We start from the raw sequence: 20547 nt of genomic DNA, 5'->3' as shown, positions 1-20547 counted from the left end.
GTGTTTGCCATAATAATCAGCTCTGCTACAGTGAAATTGTTCCGAGCATCAAGCTCTCTCTCTTCTCTCGCTACCCCATACCCTAGTCTCTAAAGATACTGAAGGTTCAGAATGCTTTCATCATGACCCAATGTTAGAAAATGACTGACAACTGACTCAGGATGAATTGGATGTGTTCTTCATACTAGTGGTACAAGTGATCATTTTGAAGCTGCAGTGATAGGGGAGCTTTCAGAGCTGTTTGACTTGAGAGACTTCCTTCAGGTGCTGGGGGCACAGCAGGGCCTCGGGGGGCAGGGGGCCCCCGGGGGATGACTCTCTAGGTTCCGTGGGCAAGAATGCATCCCGTAACTTGTGAGATGTGACCTCGAGCACTGGGGGGGAGTCCTCCTAGTGGCCAAGGACGGCCGTAAGCCCCCGTGATGCCATTTGCTCCTGTCGGAAACTCTAAATTTGGCATCTCCTCCCCTTCCCACGAGAGAACTCTTGCCCTTCCTCTGTGATTTCTCTGGGCCTGGGCGGCTGCTGTGGTGGAAAAAAGAGCCAGAGCTTGTTTTTTGTTGTGCTGTGTTGTAGGTTGGATTTCTACTGCCCCCATTGTTCCCCGGATACCATGGGTATTGCGAGCACTAGTTGGGTGAGAGGAGAATCCTCAGGTCCCCTGCCATCCACCTGCCTTTTCATGGGAAAGGTTGCCTTTGGTTCAACATTACATGCCAAGCGGTGGCCGCGAAGCCTGGGGTTTGGTTGGGGGGTGGGGGGAAAGGGGTGGCAGAGGGGAGAGACTGGTTCCTGAGGCTTCCTGAGCAGAGATTTGGGAAATTAAGTGGCTAATTTGATTGTGGCAGCCGGGTGCCCTGCTAGATCTGGGGAAAAGAGGAAGCATGTTTTCTCAGTAAGTTTGGCCGCACAGTCGGAGAACAGAGGGTATTTTGACACATTAGGGCCGGGCTGTCTCGCTCCCTCGTCCCTTCTTGTCATCTCCTCCCCCCTTTACCCTTCCAGCCCCTGCCTGCGTGGGGGAGGTGAACAGAGCAGCCCGGGGAGGATGTAGGATTGGGGTGGGGAAGTGAAGTGAGGGCTTAGGTGAGAGAGAGAAAGTAGAGGGTGGGAATGACACTCCGAGGCCCACACCCCAGAGATTTCACTGAGGAAGAGTACCCATCTGACTGAAATTAGACCGTGGAGTTCCCATAGGATCAGCTGGTGTGTGGACAAGGAAACTGTCCCAGATTCTCTATTGGTTCGTTCAAAAGTAAGGAAACACCTCGTGGGGAGAGATCACGGAGCGAGCCCTTTTCAGAGGAACTCTGATACAGTCTGCTTTTCACTATCTTCACATCTCAGAATCTTCCCAAACAGCTGGCTGCAGATTGAAGTGCTGCTTGCTGAGAGCTCTGTCGTGGGTAGGAGGGAAGGGGCTGGCTGAGAACAAAGTGGAATGGGCTTGGGAATCCAAACACAGTTTTGTTTTTGGAAGGAAGAGTCCGATTTGAGATGACACCTTCAGAGGGGTTGGTCCGCGGAGTAACCTTTGTTCTTCCTGTTTTTCTTCCTCCTCTTCTTCCCCCCACCAGGTTTGGAGGAGAGAACAGGATCGGGGTCCTGGGGAGCAGGCGATCAAAACAGCTCTTCGTTTGACCAAGGAAGGGTAAGGACAAAGTTCAAAGCTGCCGTCCCCCCTCTGAACTAAAACAAACAGACATCACCCTGAGTAACTTCAGTCCCGGTAAACAGTTCTGACTGAGTTCCGGACAGAGATGCTGTTTACCCAACATTTGAACAGGGACGGACTGTGACATTCCCAGGATGGCAAAGCCTTCCCAGGATCGCCCTGGTCCATCTCTGTCCTTCAGACCTGACTGCTTATGAACCATCCCAGGTCCGTGGAGGGCAGAGAGCGTGGACGCAGGTGAGGAAGGGCCGGTCTGCTTTTAAAAAACCTTCAGAAAGAAGAAATCCCACAGTCTCTTCTTGCTATAACCCTCTCCGGACCCACACAGTCTTCCAGCCCAAGTTATCCTTAATCATTCAGTCACCGGGATTTATCGACCACTGTACTTAGTGCTTGGGAGAGTATCTGACTTCAGTCCCTTCAGCTTTATTTCCAGTCACCCTCCCTTTAGATCTGAGGCGGGTTTGAGGATTGAGGTTTTGATGCCGGCTCCATCGAGGCCTCTTCCACTGTTCCCCCTCCGGAGGCCTTAGCCAGGCAGGATTTGTTGGCCCTTGTGGCTCCCAGTCATAGGGCTAATCAGAGAAGGGGTTTCCCGAACAGAAGGGGCTGGACTGAGTGGATGCAACGCTCTGCTGTAGTTGGAGATGGAGAGAAGGGCTGTGGATTTTTCCCATAAACACCCTGAAGGAAGGGCTTGGATGTGGCACTTGGTTTCTCATCACTACTCCACCCTCCCCTGGCTACTCTCAGGGGCTGTGCACTGGAAACTCTGCCAGTCACTCAGGCCAAGATGACTCCTCCAGAGCTTTCAGGAAGCAACTTGGCCTAGTGGAAAGAGCACAGGTCTGGGAGTCAGAGGCCCGGGGTTCTAATCCCGGCCCTTCCACTTCTCTGCTGTGTGACCTTGGGCAAGTCAGTTTACTTCTCTGGGCCCCAGTTCCCTCATCTGCAGAATGGGGATTCAATTACCTGTTCTCCCTCCTACTTAGACTCTGAGCCCCATATGGGACCTGATGATCTTGTATCTACCCCAGTGCATAGTACAGTGCTTGGCACATAGTAAGCACTTAACAAATGCCACAATTATCACTACTATTAATAGTAGTATTGTTATTCTTATTATTACTCAGGAGCTTCTCTTTTTTCTTTTCATATGGCTAACCTGTTCCTCCCAGACTCTCTGCTCTGGTTGTTTCCCCCGCCTGTAAACCTTCCTATCGAAGGTTTAGACAAGCAACATGGCCTAGCGCTTAAAGCCTGGGCCTGGAAGCCAGAAGATCTGGCTTCTAATCCCGGCTCTGCCAATTGTCTGCTGTGTGACCTTGGGCAAGTCACCTAACTTCTTTGCCTCTGTAAAATGGGGATTAAGACTGGGAGCCCTATGTGTCCAACCCGATTATGTTGTGTCTATCCCGGGGCTTAGTGCAGTGCTTGGCACATAGTAAGCACTTAACAGATACCATTAAAAAAAAAAAAAATTGGAGGCCTGAGCTTTACAGCTTAGTTGGGGCTGAAAAAGAGCCATTTGTCAGACCCCAATTCCACCCCAGTGCCATCCTATGATGCACTGCCCATCCTGAGACATGCTTGTCCTGGAATTTCCCTTCCCCACTCAGGCTTCCACTCACTCCCAACTCCCCTCCTGCCTTGGCCTCGGTGAAATCAGCGGTTTATGTCTAATTGTGTGTAAAGGGGAAAACTTAAGGACAGGGTCAGGAGGCAGGACCAGCTCCTTTAGCTGGGGCATGTCAGCATTTCCAGTCCCCTTGGATTTTTCAATCAATCACCCAATCGATCGACCCTTCTGTCAGTGGTATTTACTGGGCACAGAGCACTATATTAAGCGCAGAGTTGGTAGATCGGATCCCTGCCCACAAGGCACTTACAGTCTACAGGAGGAGCTTGCAGTCTACAGGAGTTTTCCCATTTGCCCTCTGATGCCTTGAATCCTCAGCAGGTAGCCCTCAAAAAAAAGAGCCCATATTTCATGGTCACCCTTCTCCGCTCCTTCAACCAATACTGGCAGACTGGATCTAGCAAACTGGTGGTTATGGGAGTGGAGGTTGTGAGGCTGGGGTGGTGGCCTGAGGGGACCCATGCTTATTCTAAAAGATCCCAGGAATGAGCTCAGACATTCTGCTGGCGGCCCCTTTGAAGTGGAACCGTTTTGTGTCAAGCAGCTTGTTTTTTTTTTGGTGGGGGCAGGCGGGGGGCCGGGGAACTGCCCTGTATGAGGGGAAACCTGGGGCAGCCTTCAGGCTTTGACTAACTCTCCATTTCTTTCACTCCAGCAGGGCTATGGGGAAGGGTCTCATTATGGGGAACATCGGGATCTTGCATCCCACAACAGCATATCTTCATCATCATTCCTAGGATCTGGACTTGTCGGTAAGTACCACCAGCTCTCCCCTGCTAGGGCAATGCAGGAATCTGGCTCCTTACAGCTAGAGCAGCCCTCCATTCAGGGGAAGCAAGAGCTTGGTGGTCCCTTTACCAAGCCAGCTGCTTGGTCCACTGTCTGTCTTGCAGAAAAAATGAGGTGGCGGTGAATCTATGATATTTCCATCATTGGACACTCAGAATTTGGGGAGGAGGGTGCTAGGAAAAGTCGAGGGAGTGGTGGAGATTTGGGATTAGCCCCAGAAGTGACATTCTCATCTCCCCGATTCCCAGCCCCTTTCCCCTCACCTCCACCCCTTTGCTCCCCAATCCAGCGGGGCATGAGGCCTGCGACTCGGTGTTTTGCCTGTCAGACTCGTTCCCTTGAGGGGGCTGAGGGGGCAGAAGGCCAGAGAATGAAGCTCTGACCACCTTTGAAGTTCTTCTAAAACCCCACCTCCTCTAACAAGCCTTCCCCAATGTGAACTCCCCAATACTCTAAGTCACGTTGACTCATTGGCCCCCTCTAGCACTAGCATCTTCCTTTCTATCCTCCCTGAGCATTTAGGTTGCTATAGGATCGACTGTACAGAGTCAGTTTATGTGTTCTGATTCTGCTGTTGGTGGGTATTTTGTATCTCTCCTTCTCTTTCCTCTATGCTTCCCTCGTACTTTCCTAAGAACTCAGAACAATACATTACACCCAAAGGGTGTTCAGTAATTATCTTCACCACCACCACCACTACTATACTACTGTTACTTCTTGCCTTGGATCATCAGCAAAATTGGGAATAAAACTCAGAGGTCCTGAGACCTGGACCTGCATGTTAATAGAGTAGCTCCCCCCGTTGGGAAGCAGCATGGCCTAGTGGAAAGAACCCTGGCCTGGGAGTCAGAGGAATTGGGTTCTAATCCCAGCTCTGCCACTTACCCACTTTGTGACCTTGGTTAAGTCACTTAACTTCTGGCCCTCAGTTTCCTCCTCTGTATGTTGGGGATTAAATTCTACTCCCTCCTACTTAGACTGTGAGCCCCATGTGGGACAAGGACTATAATTCAACCTGATGATCTTTTATCTACCCCAGTGCTTAGTACACTGCTTGGCACATAATAAATACTTAACAAGTTCCATTATTAGTAGAAACAATAGCCTTCTTTGGGAGATAAGTAAATGCTGTGCCTTGGGGGAAGCCTCTTAAGTTGTTAACTTCCTTCTCCCTCCCCCATATTTTCCCACCAAAACATTCCCCCCTCCCCAAGACACACAAGTCTTGGAAACTGTTTGGACATGGGGTAGAGTACTTGATTGGGTCACTGGAAACTGCTGTTTCTTTTCAAAGAAACCATCCTTCTCCTCTCAGCTTCACCTTGTTGTCTGTAGAAGGTTGGAGGGAGCCTGTGGGTCTGGATGGTGAGATTTTAAATAAGGGCTCTGAGAACCTCTTTCCCAGCAGGTGTCCTGACAAAGGGGACATCACTGGGAGGTGGTTTGGACTCTGATGTTAACTCCCACCATGAGCCGATCCTCTTCCATCAGATCACCTCCTGGGTCCGAGTAAAGGGGAGAGCGATGAGTGACCGTGCCTTTGGGGGTCCAGGTCTCAGAGAGATTGAGGTGGCCTTGGGCATGGGATTAAAAGCAGAAAATACATCTTCCTGAAGGGTTTGTATGACTCCTAACTGTATTTTCCCCCTCTAGACTGTGAGCTCGTTATGGGCAGGGAACATGTCTCCTAATTCTGTGGTATTGTACTCTCCCAAGCACTTAGTACAGTTCTCTGCACATAGTGAGTGCTCAATAAATATGATTGATTTTTGTAGTTAAGTAGGGTGAGGCTTCCAGCTGCCCTTTCCCTCTGCCCAATGATGGTTTGGCCTAGGGGAGTTAGGGGACCTGAGGTCTGATCCCGAGGCTGCCCCTCCCTGCGCCTGGCTTTCGCCCTTTGTGAAATGACCGAAATTCACTCCAGACCTTAGAGGGCAGCTGTGGGCAAAGAAGAGTACTGGATAAGAGACAGGTGTAGATGAAGAAGAAAAGAAAAGAAGGGGGAAAAAAAGGGTTAGTGGTACTATTATTCAGTGGCTCAATAGTAGAAGGGGCCTGACGGCTCTGCTCATAGCAAGTAGATTCGCTCTCCCGCCCTATCCCCTCCTTGTTTCCGACAATGAGAAATGTCACCAGCCATTCTTTCCTCTCCTCTTATGCTGGGGAGCAACAGGCATGGTGTTGTCCCATGCCACATGGAAGCAGATATTCAGAATGGGTTTATTGCCCCACTGACACTCCCTCCCTCTTCCCCTGTCCCCCCCAACATGGTCAGAGGGGCATGCCTTTCCCGAGGGCTCCTGGATGTGAGCTTGAGCCCGAAAAACCCAAGAGCACCTCTGAGAAAAGCTACCCTGCTGGCTGTAAGAAGGAGGCTGCTTGACTGACACCAGGGAGGCTGGCAGTTCACAGGGCGGGAGAAAGCCACTCAGGAGATAACAGCGGTGCATGTTGGTCAACAGAGAACTCCTAGGATGGCAGAAGGAGGGCCCCTCAGCTCTTCTTTCTGGAGCAGTAGCCCAAAGAGGACTGTGAGAGAGCCAGAGAGATTCAGTGGCCTGCTGGCTGCGCTCATGATCCAGGCTGGCGTGCACTGACCGCCATCTTGTCTCTCTAATGGCATTGAGAACTCCAGCTTAACTGATGACTGCAATCTAGCTGCCGCTTCCAGGTGTTCCTGCGAAGTGGGAGGCAGCCCATGGCAGTGGGAACAGAAGCAGTGGACGAGGAAGTTGTAATGGATCTCCTGAAGGGATGCTGATTACCACTTTTGAGATTGCTGTTATTACTGCTACCCTTTTATGCCGGTAGTCGCAATAGCGACCCCGGCACCACTGGGTGATTGGGTGTGGAGAGCCAGTCTCCCCCGGGACAAGCTCCATCCAGTAGGAGACTTCCCTCTTAGGGACCTGGGTCAGCTCTTCCCCAGAGGCCAGGATGGCTGCTCTATTAGGCATGCCGAGAAATGGCCAGAGTGGGTTTAGGATGCGGTCTGGAGTGATGGGTGGAGTTGAGGAGCGCAAGCACGCCTCATAGATTGGGCATTCTAGGAAGCAGGGCCACCGTTTAACTGCGGCCCCCCCCGCCAATCCCTCACCCTACCCTACCTTCTTGTGGTCCCCAAATCGGCTGGGAGGCCGGGCTGAGGGGTAGGTAGAGGAATGAAACACAGAGGATCATTGAACCATGTCTGTCCAGAGGTGGATTGATCACACACACTCTGGGTATTGATGATTCCAAGGCCCCCTGCGCTCAGAGAAGGATAGGGAAAGAGGAATTGGAAGCAAGACTGGAGAGGGGAAGGCTAGACTGCCCATAGCACTCCTCTGCATTGCTGTCCTCGACCCAGTGGCCCTTTCTTCCTGAGGGAGGGCAGGCTGGTGGCCACACAGCCTGCAGCTGGAGCAGTGTCTCTGCCATCTCCCTTCCCGCCCTGCTCACGCCATCGGATCCCACAGTAGCTTGACTCGGTAGCAGCCAGTGCTCTGGCCAGGTTTCCTAGAGGAATCCCCTGCTCAGGCAGCTACTGGTGTTGGGAAGGCTCACAGGGGCTGGGTCCTGCCTAGGGAGAGCTGCGGGTATAGTGGGAGACGAGTCAGCCAGGTCAGGGAACAGCAGCTGACATGCTTCACGTGGGGTGGAGAGCCACGTCTCTTGGTGTTCAATCCTAGCTCTTCCACCACCACTTCTACCACTGCTCCCTCTAGCCTCCCTGAGCCTCAGTTTCCTTGCTCTGAAATGGCCTTCATCATGGGGCCCTGACAGGATGTGCCCAGGTCTGCCTTGAGGTGGCAGTTCCTCAGAGGTCATGGTGGTGGTCCTGGCAAATTTCAGTCACCGGTGTAGCTTGTGGGAGAGATGCGGTCTGGGGCTGAAGGCTGCACAGCAGAAAGCCTGATGGTGCACCAGATGGGGCATTAGGCTTTGGGTCCCGCTTGATAGAAAGTGAGATCTGTGATCCTGTACTCAGAGGGGTCTGAGGAAGTAGGAATTAGAGGTTGGGTGAAGGGGAGCCAGAGTATGTGATGTGTGCGTTTTAGGAGTGAAAGATAGTATTTATTGAGAGTCCATCTGGGACAGTGCACTGTGTTGTTTGGAAAAGTACAACGCAAAGAAGCGAGACGCTAGCTGCCTACAAGGAGCTTAGACCCACACTCTGCAAAGACAGTGTTTCCCTCCATGAGTCTATGGAATTCTCCTGTTTCTTTGGTAGGGGAAAAAAATTGTGCAGAGAACTGAGCTTGGAGAGCTTCAGGAGCTACATCCTGATGTCACCTCAAGTGAGTCAATCCATTGGTCCATTATTTTTATTGAGTGATCACTGTTTTCAGAACACTGAACCAATCAGTCAATCGATCATATTTATTGAGCGCTTACTCTGTGCAAAGTACTGTACTGAGCTCTTGGGAGAATACAGTGCAGCAGAATTAGCAGACACATTCCCTGCCAATAAGGAGCTTACAGAAGAGTCCAAAAAAGCAGAGTTCATTACATTCATTCAGTCATATTTATTGAGCACTTCATGTGTGCAGAGCTTGGGAAAGTACAATATAACAATACATAAGGACATTCCCTGCCCACTACGAACTTACAGTCTTGCGGTGGGGGTGGAGGGAGGGGGCAAAGAGACATAAGTACAAATAAAGTTACAGATATATACATAAGTGCTGTGGGAGGGGGGAAAGAGCAAAGCGTTCAAGTCAGGGTGACGCAGAAGGGAACGGGAGATAGGAAAAATGGGGCTTAGTCTGGGAAGGCCTTTTGGAGGAGATGTGCCTTCAGTAAAGCTTTGAAAGGGGACAGAGTAATTGTCTGCCGGATTTGAGGAGGGAGGGCGTTCCACTCTAGAGGCAGGATGTGGGCTAGGGGTTGACAGCAAGATAGTCGAGATTGAGGCACAGTGAGAAGGTTAGCGCTAGAGGAGCAAAGTTGGTAGACATGCTCCCTGCCCACAACAGGCTTACAGTCTAGAGTCCTTATGGTTCCTTCTGCTTCCCAGGATTTTTGGAACATTCTCCAAGGCCCAGTACCATGGAAGAACAGTGAAGGTGATAGGCAGCTCCCTAAGAATAACAGTAATTATGGTGTTAACTGCTTACTATGTGCCAAGCACTCTACTAAGCGCCGGGGACAGATACAAGATAATCAGGTTAGACACAGTCCCTCTCTCCTCTTGGAGCTCAGAGTCTAAAGGTAAAGGGGAACAGGCATTGACTCCCCATCAGATGAGGAAACTGAGGCAAAGAGCCATGAAGTGACTTGCCCAAGGTCCCGCAGCAGACAGGTGGCAAGGCCAGGATGAGAACCCAGGTCCTCTGACTCCCAGGCCCGGGCTCTTTCCATTAGGCCATGCTGCTTTCCCAGGCTAGTTCAGGCAACCTGACTGTGAACCCGAGTTCTACCATTGTCATCAAAATGTGTTGATTAAGCCCCCACCTGCCGATTGACTCTTTCTTCCTCAGGCTTCCCTTGTGGAGCCAGGACTGTGTGTGACTCGGTATCCCAGAAGGGCATTCCAGCTTGGCTGTTCCGAAGAAATCCAGAACAGTATTCCTCTACCTTTGCGTTTTCTGACAATGATTTGTTGAGCTCCTGGGCTTCTCACCAGGAGTGGGGGAGACCTAGCTGTTGACGTCTCAACCACCCCTTTCCCTTCTGCTGCTGCCACCATTTTGATGCGGTGGAGAGAGGGAGCAGGAGAAAGAGCTGTGTGTCCCACCTCTTGCTAGTGTCTTAGGGTACAAGACAGAGTCTATATGTATGTGTGAGAGAAGTGTGTGTGTGTGTGTTGGGGTAAGATCTCCAGAAACATTGAAGTAGGGAAACAAGGAAAGTGTTCTTTGGCTGTTGGGATAACATAGCTCCCCAGTGAGCCAGTGTAACCCTGTCCTTCAAGTATGCACATATAGGTCCATATAGAAGTGTGCCCCCAAACCTAGACACACCTCTGTGATGTGTTATACCAGCAGCCTTTGCCATCTCACTCACTGAGGGATCTTGTCTCCACTCCTCTGCGGTGGAAGGGGGGGAAGGGACTGTTCAAACAGCGGGGAAACTGAGAAGCCGTCACAGACTTCTTTCTCATAATTATTTTTGTAATTGGCTTCCTTTGAGAGAAGTCTTTCTGATCTTGTGTGTACTGTGTGCTACTATGAGTTGTGCTCTTTGTGGACAATAGTTTAATCTGTCAATAGAGTCAATGTTGTCAGTGGTCCCGTCTTTACATTCACCCACTTTCTGTAAGTGGGTGGAGTGGCATGGATCCAGATTCCAGTTCCACCCTCCACTCTTCCCCTCCTCAGCGAAATGCATTGTCCCAGAAAATGTGTACTCCTTTGAAGCTGTGGAGCAGGCTTTACGCAGGTCTGAGGTCCGTTAAGTAGTGCAGGGTTCATCCTGGGAGTTCAGCTTGTGGTGGGTTCAGGCCCGTGTGGAGGATAGCAGTACAGGAGGAAGAGATGGGAAGAGAAGCCCCTGAGGGGAGAACTGGCTCCGGCAGACGGGATGATTTGAGAGGTCCACGCGTGACCTTTCAAGGGGGCTAAGAGTGCAGCAGGATGTGGCCGCAAAGTTCCCCTGCGCCTGCTTGCCAGTCGAGCGATGCATCAGCAAATTCATATAAAACATAACTTGCTTTTTGGGAGGGTGGAAGGTTGGGGGACACTGGGGAAAGCTATTAAAACGTGAGCCGCTGGTTTCTTGGAAAGACCTGATGAAACAGAAAGTTTACCAATGCTCAGAATCCAGATGTTCCACCCCAAAGTCCTGATGTTTCTCTGGGCTCTGGTCTTCCTCCCCTTCCTTTCTCTCAGGGCAGATGGGAAAACGGTCCCAGAAGTTGGTCCTGTCTCAGAATGCCCCTATTTTCTCCCACTCATAGGGCCAGGCAGTAGCATAGCATGGGTTAGAAGATTGAGGGGTTTCTGAGGTCCATTTTTTAGAGACCCCTGAGAGAGACCCTAGCAAATCGAATGTTAAGGTCAAGCCAGAAGACTTTTTAAGACCCAGACTGGGAAATTGTCCTTCCCCCATTATGTTTCATCGGAATTGTTGTGTATGTGTTTGTGTATGTGTCTATGTCTCTGGGTGTGTCAGTACTTTCAAATTGTTACGAGTAAGATAAAAGAAAATCATGATAATGCTGTAGATTTCTGTAGCTCCTTTCTTCCCAAGAACCCAAACGGCTCTTTTAGCTGTTAATTTTTGTGTGTTTTTGTTTTGCTTTGTTTTTTTAATCCTGGTCATCTCTGGAAAATTCAGGAATTTTTACCCCCCCCCCCCCCCCCACACACACACAGTTTGCATGAGTTACTAGAGGGAAGAGTTAGAGGCAGGGGAATTGCAGGGGTTTGGAGAGGAATAGTAGGAGGGAGCTGGGGGAATAACTGGGGGGAGCCATGGGGGCAAGGGAGGGGTTTTTTAGGGTAGGGGAAAATGAGTGTGTTTGAAAGCAATGGGGAAGAAGCCATTGGAAAGAGAACAGTTGAAGGTGGTGGTCAGAGAGGGAAGAAAGGAGGGGGCAAGTGTTTTGATATGATGCCAAGAAATGGGGTCAGAGGCATAGGTGGAAGGGATGGATTTTGAGGAGGCAGGAGATCTCCTCTTGAGATACTGCTGGACAAGTTGGGAGAGTCAAAGAAGGGGTGGGAGGAGGGAAGGACTGGAGAGGAGCAGGAAAGATTTGGGGGAGATCATGCCTGATGGTTTCAAAAAAAGGGAAAAGGTGGGGAGGGAGGTGTGTGTCCCATATGTTCTTAGTGTGGGATAGACCTGAACGTCTCCCAGAAGGCCTCTGTGCTGAAAGCTGCTTATTTGTGTCAGAGTCAGGCCCCCAAATCCACAGTTCAGTGCTGGACAATTAGCCAGGCTTTGCCCACAGCCAGTATGTGTATATGTGTGCATCTTCCTCTCTCTCTCTCTCTCTCTCTCTCACCTCCCTCTTCCCCATCCCCCACAGATTCAGAAATGCAAATGCATCAAGTAATTTTTAAACACTCTGTTGGTTTCCAACTTCCGCGATGGTTTTGTAAATTTGCTTCCCTCCCTTGTAGGGATGTTTTTGAATGTTTGGCATATAGGCGATTGTCCATTCCCCCCCCCCCCCTTTGCTATTTTGAATTGATAAGATAAAGTGATGGCTGGATTATTATATGTATAATATAGTAAAATATAATTAGTAGTAGTATGTAACTCTTGTTAAATCTTCACTTCCTCATGTACATGGCTGCTACCAGGGCAGGGGGACTCATGACCTGAGCCATCTTACTTGAAGGAAGCCAGCAACAGAGGAGATGGGAAAGAGAGACAGACAGTCACGGCTCATCAAGAAAAAGTGCCCTGGGCTTGGCGCATAGTAGGAGTAGTAGATCGATAGCTATTTACCCTTCTGGAGCTCTGGCTGCTTCTCTGTGTTTCTTTTTCCCATTCCTGCCGCTAACAGAATCGATGCTATAGGTGAACTTGGATTCACAAGGTTCTTGCTGCTCCTTCATTATCTGTGGTTTATAAGCTCACCACTCCCTCTGAGTTGGCTTCTGAGCCAGGGGAAGAAACAACTATCCAAGAAATAATGGAGTCGAGGCCAAGGGCTCCAGCTTAAAGGAGGTGAAACTTAAACTTTTGAGCTCCTTCTCAAACTTGGTGCCAGTTGAACTCCACTCACTTGAGCCAGGTTTTGGCTTGGACTCCTCAGCCTACCCCGTAGATCCTTAGGGGGATCCCAGGCTGTGAGTTTCAAGGTCTGGGCCTATTAATGTAAGACATCTCTGGGGAAATCCAAGTGTCTTCTTAGAAGCCTAGAGAATATTAATTTTTAAAAGCTCAGAGTGGACCTTTCCTGATCTCTGGCCTTCTAATGAGGGGCTCCTTGGAGGGGCCTAGGGATCTTTGGAGGGTGATGGGGGTGTAGAAGAAAATCAGTGGAAATCCATTTCTGTGGGACTTCCCAAGCACTTAGCACATTGGATCTAATGGGTTCTCAGTAAATACTAGTTGGCACTATCAGCCTAGCTGAAAGAGGGTGACTTTTCTTATTTAGGGCTCACCGGGGCCCAGGGGACTCGACGGCCTTTCTCAATTCCTTCAGGAAAGGCCCAAGAAGTAGAACAAACATTACTCCTGGCCTCTTTAGAAAATGGGGTCATTTAAGAGATCTGTGCTAAGCCTTTGGTCCAGAATGGCCCCTCTTTGAGGATACCTTTCTTACCTCCCTCAGTCTTAGGCAGAGGGCTTTACTAAAATCCTCCGTCTGCTCAACTCAATCTCAGTGGAAGGCTGTGATAGGCAGGCAGCTTCCAGCAGAGAGCGTTTCACTTAGGTGGACGGTCGGTCTCCACTTAAGGGCTGTGTGAATTGGTCCTGGCGAGAGCCCCCATGGAGCAGTTGGAGTTGCAGGAAACCATCGTCACCTTCTCCGTACACGTCCCCTCCCCCTCCCAGGCCCCTTCTTGCATTCCTGTGGAAGCAAATCTACTAAATGCCTTGGAGTTTACTCCAGTCTGAAAAAAGATTCAAACCCTTAACAATTTTACTGGCCTCTTCACATGATCTCCTTCCCCAGCTCCTCTTCCCTGGGGGCAGCCAGGAGAAGGGGCTGGTAATGGGTAATGGGGTAGTGGATCCTGTAGCATGGTGTCATCAAGGTGATGCAGGTGAGGTGAGTAGAAGACTGCAAAACCTTGCAAAATATAGCATTGGTTCTATAGCTAGAGGGCTGAATTCTCTTTCAAGGTTTTCAGGACCCAGTGTTAACTTTCACGGCTGGCTAATCCAGGTAAGTGTCGATGAAACACTCCTGGCGGGCCAGTTTAAAGAGCACTGGTTTGGGGAATCAGGAGACCTGCGTTCTAGGCCCAGTTCCACCTGCTGGGACTCTGGCATCAGCGATGAAGGAACCACCTGGGTGCTCCACAGGGTGGACAGGCCCAATGGGGATCTTGACAAATAGCTAACCAATGTGGGCGGCCAAGACGGAAGCAACCACCTACCGGGGCATGGCGATCCAGGTCAGCATCAGCACCGGGCTGCTGCAGTCACTTCGACTGCTAATGTCAAAAACCTCCGTGTGCCCTTCATGATGGGCGGCACGGGGCCCTGCCCGCCTACCCATTGCCTTTCGGCCACGGGAACAGACCGGCAGAGAGGAGAGCGTGCAGGCGGTGCCCGCGCTAGTCACTGGCATCGGCATCGATTCCTCCGCACAGATTCTTGGGCCTGAGGTCTCACAGTCAAGCCTCAGTCATTTGTGACTGAAGATGCTGTCATCGTCCTCAAGGTGAAATCAGATATCTTCTTTGAAGCAGGTTTCATGAGCACATGGTGGGAATGGGTAGGGGTTCCCTACCACCACACCTGCCTCTGGGTAAGGATTTTTGGAATCGGGCAAGTGAGAGACCTCACTCAGGCCTAAAAAAGAGCACATCTCCCCTCCCACTCGCCCTCCACCCGCCCTCTGCGCCCACTTCTTCAGGTTCAGATCTCCCAAGACAAGAAGTAGATTCATTCAGCACTGCTCTCTCTGGCGGTGTCTTGTGGTTACCCACTCTGGATCATAGCAGTAATATTTGAAGTATTGGTTAAGCACTCACTGTGTGCCAAGCACTGTACTAAGCACTGGGGTAGATATGAGAGCATCAGTTTGGACACTGACCCTGTCCCACATGGGGCTCATAGTCTAAACAGGAGGGAGAACAGGTATTTATACAACTCCAGTTGGCAGATGAGGAAACTGAGGTGGCCCAGAGAAGTGAAGTGACTCGCCTGAGGTCACACAGCAGGCAAGTGGCGGTGCTGGGATTAGAACCCAAGTCCTCTTCTCCCAGGCTCAGGCCCTTCCCACTAGGCCACACTGCTTCTCAAGCCTGTAGTTTACAGATATATAGATATGAAATTGCTGTGAGGCTCTGGGCCAGTCCCAGCACCCTGAGGCAGTGTGTGTTCCCCACGTCCCAAGGAATGGGACACACCAACTCAATGCCTACATGTGCAGTGTTTCTCTGATTCCATCGCGGCCCATTTCTGTGCCCTGATTAATTGGGGTGAGGGAGCAGGTCCTTCAGCTCTTCCCCTAACTCATTTCAAGTCTCTTCTGGAGTTGAGAGGGTTGGGGAAGGGTAGGGGGAGTGTTCATAATCCCCATTCGAGTGGGCCAGAAAGTTTTGTTCTTTTTTTTTTATGGTATTTGTTAAGCGATCACTGTGTGCCAGGCACTATACTAAGCACTGGTTGGGTTCAGACGCCTCACCGAGCACACTTGGATTACCTGGGCAGTTCCTCTGGAACCCGGTCCCAGGATTTGGGTTTCCATGGGCCAGCCCCTCTGTTCTTCCCATCCTAGTGGTCTCAGAAATATGTTTCCTTCATGGTTTAATGAGGCAAGAATCTCTACTATTTCTCTCATCTCCTAGCCCCATCTCTTCTGAAATCCCTTCCCTACTCACCCAGCAGAGCTACCACTCCCATCTTTGAGGTCCTTCTAGAGAAACGGCCGTCTCGGGGAAGTCCCTGTTCGTAGATGTCCCCAGTCTACTTTCCCAGCCCCACTGCCCCATTCTTCAGAGCGATTGAAGAGCCTGCGGCCTTTTCCTCATCCTTTATGCTATTGGGCTCTGTTGGTTTTTATCCCACTCGAGCAGATGGGAGGCACCTCTGTCAGGGATAGAATAGTTGGAGGGGCCTCTGTCCCCTGTTGGGTTCCACGGAGCTGGGTGCTAGAGGGCGGACAAGGGGACGCGCCTGTGCCCCAAGTAGTTCTGAATTTCATATTTTGGGAAACTCCCGGTGCCACAACTATTGCCCAAACACTGTGGGAACGGTTCAGTTAGCGAGGGAGTGGCCGGCCTCCTGGATGGAAATGGCAGAAAAAGTGCCCACTTCAGGTGCCTGGACTCACCGTCTCCACTTGTTTTATCTTACCTCCACTTCAGCCATGGCTGGCTGGACTAAAAGTAGCCCTGGCCACAATGGGGGGGGGGGGGGAAATCATCCTGAGGCAGGGATAGACGTATGTGCTTCCAGGAGGGAATATGCTTTGGCTTTCCTGGATCCCAAAGCCCATAGAGTCTTCCTCTCTCCCTGCCTGTGCATGTACAGCTTGGACCCTGGGTTTGGGGAGCTCTGGGCAACCGGACATAGAGGATCTAGCTATTTAGGGGTTGTACCCAAACCAAAGCTTTTCTTTACAACTGAGCATCTTCACGGTCCTTCTGCATTTCAGACTGGGATTTCGGGAAGGTCTGGCCATTTTTCAGTGAGTCATATTTTCTTCTAAGGGATTTGCCACCACCTCACTCTGTGAAGGCTCTAGAATTTCACTGAGCCACTGGTCCAGTGGTCGGTTTTTGACGATCTCCCGGGTGAGGGTCATCTTCCTTCTCGCACCAGCACAGAGCCCCCATCACCAAGCCGAGACCTGAGTCTTGTTAAGTTTGGGACTGACCGACATTGGTGACTGATACCGTAAATTAAGCAAGCATGCTGTAACATATCCATACTGATAGGTAGCTGTGGTGCCAACTGTTCACTTTAACCATTAGCATGACTTTCTGATGCCAAAAAGGAGCATTACTTCTGCTGGCCATGCAAGGGATTGTATCTGAATCACTATCAGAGGTGTGGGTATTGAGCTCCTGCTCTGCACAGATGGAAGAGTACACCAAAAGTAGAAGACATGGTCCCTGCCCTCAGAGATGAAGTCTTGAAAATGTAGATGCGATTTTTTTCTGTTTTTATCAAAAAAAATAATAGAAACCTGATCTCACCTCAAATTTTTCTTGAAATTTCAAAATCCAGACCTAGCATCTATTGTGCTTACCATGTGCTGAACGCTGCAGTGAGCTCTGGGAAAAGTATAGTCATGATTCCTGCCCACAAGAAGCTTATAGTCTAAATGGAGGAGAGAGATGTGAAGTCGTATAAATAGGAGGAAGAAGTGGTGCTCAGATAGGAGAGGACGTAAAATGACATGTCCAAAATTGCACTGGAAAGTAAAGCAAAGGGAACATCTGACCTGGGGAGAAGAAAAGGTGAATTGGGGAGGGCTACCTGGAAGAGGTGGGATTTCAGAAGGGCTTGAAAGAGAAAGGAAAGAAAGAAAAAAAAAACGTGGCCTAGTGGAAAAAGCACAGGCGTGGGAATCAGAGGCCCAGGGTTCTCATCCCAGTCTGCCACTTGTCTGCTATGGGACTATGGGCAAGTCATTTCACTTCTCTGACTCAGTTACCTCATCTGTAAAATGGGAATTAAGACTGTGGGCCCCGTGTGGGACGTAGATTGTGTCCATCCTGATTATCTTGTATCTACCGCAGAGCTGAGTACAGTGCCTGGCACATATTTAAACACTAACAAAAACTGTTTTAAAAAAAAAGCTGTGGTCTGGTGGATTCAAAAGGTGAGGGAGTTCCAATCAGTATGGAGGACATGGACTTAATTAATCAGTGGCATTCACTGAGTGCTTACTGTGTGCAGAGCACTGTACTAAGCGCTTGGGAGAGTACAATATAATAACAGAATTGGTAGACACGCTCCCTGCCCACAATGAAGGCAGTCTAGAGGACTTAAGTGCTTAGTACAGCACTCCCAGGAAGTGCTCAGTAAATACCATTGATTGGTTGATTGAGCAAGGGGGTCTTGGATGGGTGGGTCGAGAGCAGGGTACAGTGAGGTGGGCTTGGGAGGAACAGGGAGTGCGAGCTGGAGTGCAGTAGGTGGAAGCAAGGGATAGGTAAAGAGGGGGAAGAGTCGAACAGCCGACAGCCAGGGGTTTCTCTTTGAAGCATGCCTGGAGGATTGGCCATCTCCTGCTGCCATCTAGAGAAATCTGCTTCTCTGAAGTTGCTGCTTGCATGATGGCTTGAAAGGTGGAGTTGGGAGGCCATATGGATCATGAGTCAGTTGTCCAGGAACAGTGATCACATTTTGGTCATTTCTGGGTGTTCATTTCCCCTCACTGACTGACTCTGAGCTCATAGTGGAGAAGATGGTTGAAGCCTGTCCGTGGGGTGGGTTTTGTTCTCCACTGGTGTGTGCATCTGACACTGGTCATCTTGTCATTATTATACCATTTTGTAAGCTAGGGGTTCTGTTAGAGACTTTGAGTTTCCAGAACCCCAAGTTTTCCCTTGTACCATGGCAAATGAAGACGCCCCCCTCTCCCCCCCCCCCTTCGCCAACTGATGGTGAAAGTGAAAGATCTACTCTTTTCCTGGGAAACAATTATCTGCTTCCACCAGCATCCCGATGGGGAACAGGAGCGGAATTCGAAGATGGCTCCGTGCTCAGCCAAGAAGTTGATTTCTCTGGGCCGGGTCGGCGTGCGTATCCCCACAATGGGCTTCTGTTTCCTCTTTCAGGAAAGAGCAGCGAAAGAGCCCCTTACTCAGCATTTGGAAGAGACCCTGGGATGCCGGGACTTAATCAGGTAAAGAGAAGAAACAGGTGGATCCTTTTGGAGAGGTGAGGGAAATAGGGGACAGGTGTCGGGGCGAGGACTTGGAGATGGCAAAACTAAAAACTCACCTTGGCTGCCAGAACCCCCTGGGCAAGGAGGAACTGCTGGGCTCTGCCTCCAGCTCTTTCCCTTGTCACTCTCCTGGGCCTCAGCACCTCTGACTCCCTCTTCACCAACCTGCCCCCAGCCCCCCTCGACCCTTTGAAGACATCACCTGGGGTCCACAACCTAATCTGTGTGGCGCCTCTTGTTGGCAAAACCATCAGCATTAGAGCACTTTGTCATCGAAACAGTTACACTATTTTCTTCACTTGAGTAGGTTTTGGCTGGATGAGTTTCTTTTTAAAACCGTGTTTTAATTTTACCCAAATTTGTCATAATTTCCTCTTCTCTGAACTGAGGATGTTTCCTTTGCTGAAACAGCTGTGCTGTCTGCCTGTGCCAGAGTGGATTTAATTTACCACCAAAACTGCTAAAATAGAAATGGGACAGGTGCCAGACCCTGCCTTTTTTTTTTCTCTGTCCTTTCTTTTTTTCTTTTTAAATTATGATTTTTGTGGAGGTTTTCATATGGGGGAGTGGGCGTGAGCACATGGGTGAGGGAAGGATAGTAGTGACAGAGAGTATGTGACATTGTGGGGGCTGGGCTCTCCAGGAGTCCAAGCATGAGCCCAGAGTCCCCGGGCCTCGGTGTGGAGCTACAGGGACAGGGTTTGAGTTTACAGTAGGGAATCCTGATGGAGACCTGCCTCTTGGAGACCAGTTGCAGTTCCATGGCCCTAAAGACGGCCCCCAGCCACATGAGAGCCTGTAGGCTGCCTGCTTGCTTCTCCCTTAGTCCCCGAAGAATTCACCCGTGGGCTGGCCAGCCGTAACTAGACTGATTATCACTGAGCTGACGTAGGGCCATCATAATCTCCGATCCCGCTTCCGTGTGAAGTGAGCAATTAAAGAGCCTGGCGTATGGGGAAGTCGCCATTGGCGTTTGGTCTAATCCGTTCTCCTGACAGCAGTTTACTTGTTCATTTGACCTCATGCAGCGTTAGAGAGAAGTGCGATCATTATTGTCAGCGTCTCCTGCCAAGCGGGTCAGTGGTATTTTTTTCCCATTTTACACATGAGGCGATTCAGACTCATTTGGTAGGGGGCTACTACTTTTTCCATGGCAGGATCAGAATCTCAACTCCTAGCCCCAGGGTTTACTAGCTGTGGGGTAGCCTGCTTCTGCCTCACTTACCCCCTCGCCAGTTCTGTCTTTATTGGGGTGTCGGCTGTTGTTCTGGGACAGGGTTTAGAAGGAAAGGAGTGATTTGCAGTGGTTCTGCCTTGAACTCTGGTTCTCCTCACTCCCTGCCATCCCCCCCGCAACAACCTTGGGCCCTGAGATCCAAGTGAGCGGCTCAATTACCTTAGCAACCCCATCTAGTCTTTAGGCATTTCACTGATAGATCTTCAGAGGGGCTCCTGTTCTCCAGTTCAGAGAGTGAAGGCTTAACCCTCAGCCAAGTGGGTACTCAGAGGTAGCAAAGGATGGGGCTATAAGGCAAAAACGATTCTGAGCCTTCCTCACTCCAACAGAAAACATGTGATTCCTCCACCAGGGTGGCCAGAATGGATCATTTCCATTTCCAGCACAGGTGCTCCCCTATTAGTTGCCCTTAAAGTTAAGAGGTTAAAAGTGTTCAGAAAAATCTCATGTCAGCCTTCCAAGGGGCAGACTGTATACGTTTGGGCTAGGCGATAGGGCTCCTCTTCTCTCGGATGGAACTAAGGGCATCTGAGATGGAGAAAGATGGCGTATTTATCTGGCTATAAGCTAGACAGGGTCCAGAGCTTGTCACAATGTCTCTTCTCCTCCCTCTTTAGACTGTGGGCCCCATGTGGGGCAGAGGCTGGGTGTGATCTGATTACCTGCTGTCTGTCCTGGCATTCAGCATAGTGCCCAGCACATAGTAAGTGCTGAACAAATGCCATCATTAATTCTGCTTCTTTTTATAA

At 50.2% G+C, this 20547-nt stretch overlaps 1 protein-coding gene across 17 annotated transcripts in view; it reads left to right on the top strand.

Moving 5' to 3' along the window:
- Nucleotides 1-20547, top strand: part of TCF3 (transcription factor 3) — a 137410-nt gene that overhangs the window by 87127 nt on the left and 29736 nt on the right. For 9 of the 17 annotated variants that reach the window (XM_029052591.2, XM_029052590.2, XM_029052592.2 and 6 more), the window contains 3 exons: nucleotides 1578-1651; nucleotides 3970-4066; nucleotides 18452-18519. In XM_029052591.2, coding sequence (XP_028908424.1) covers nucleotides 1578-1651; nucleotides 3970-4066; nucleotides 18452-18519 — 239 coding nt within the window. The remainder of the gene's footprint in view (nucleotides 1-1577; nucleotides 1652-3969; nucleotides 4067-18451; nucleotides 18520-20547) is intronic. The other 8 variants (XM_039910560.1, XM_029052604.2, XM_039910558.1 and 5 more) reach the window with 1 other exon arrangement.

Source organism: Ornithorhynchus anatinus, chromosome X2 (genome assembly GCF_004115215.2).
Source record: "Ornithorhynchus anatinus isolate Pmale09 chromosome X2, mOrnAna1.pri.v4, whole genome shotgun sequence".
NCBI classification, from domain to species: Eukaryota; Metazoa; Chordata; class Mammalia; order Monotremata; family Ornithorhynchidae; genus Ornithorhynchus; species Ornithorhynchus anatinus.
This window is presented reverse-complemented; position numbering and strand designations above follow the sequence as displayed.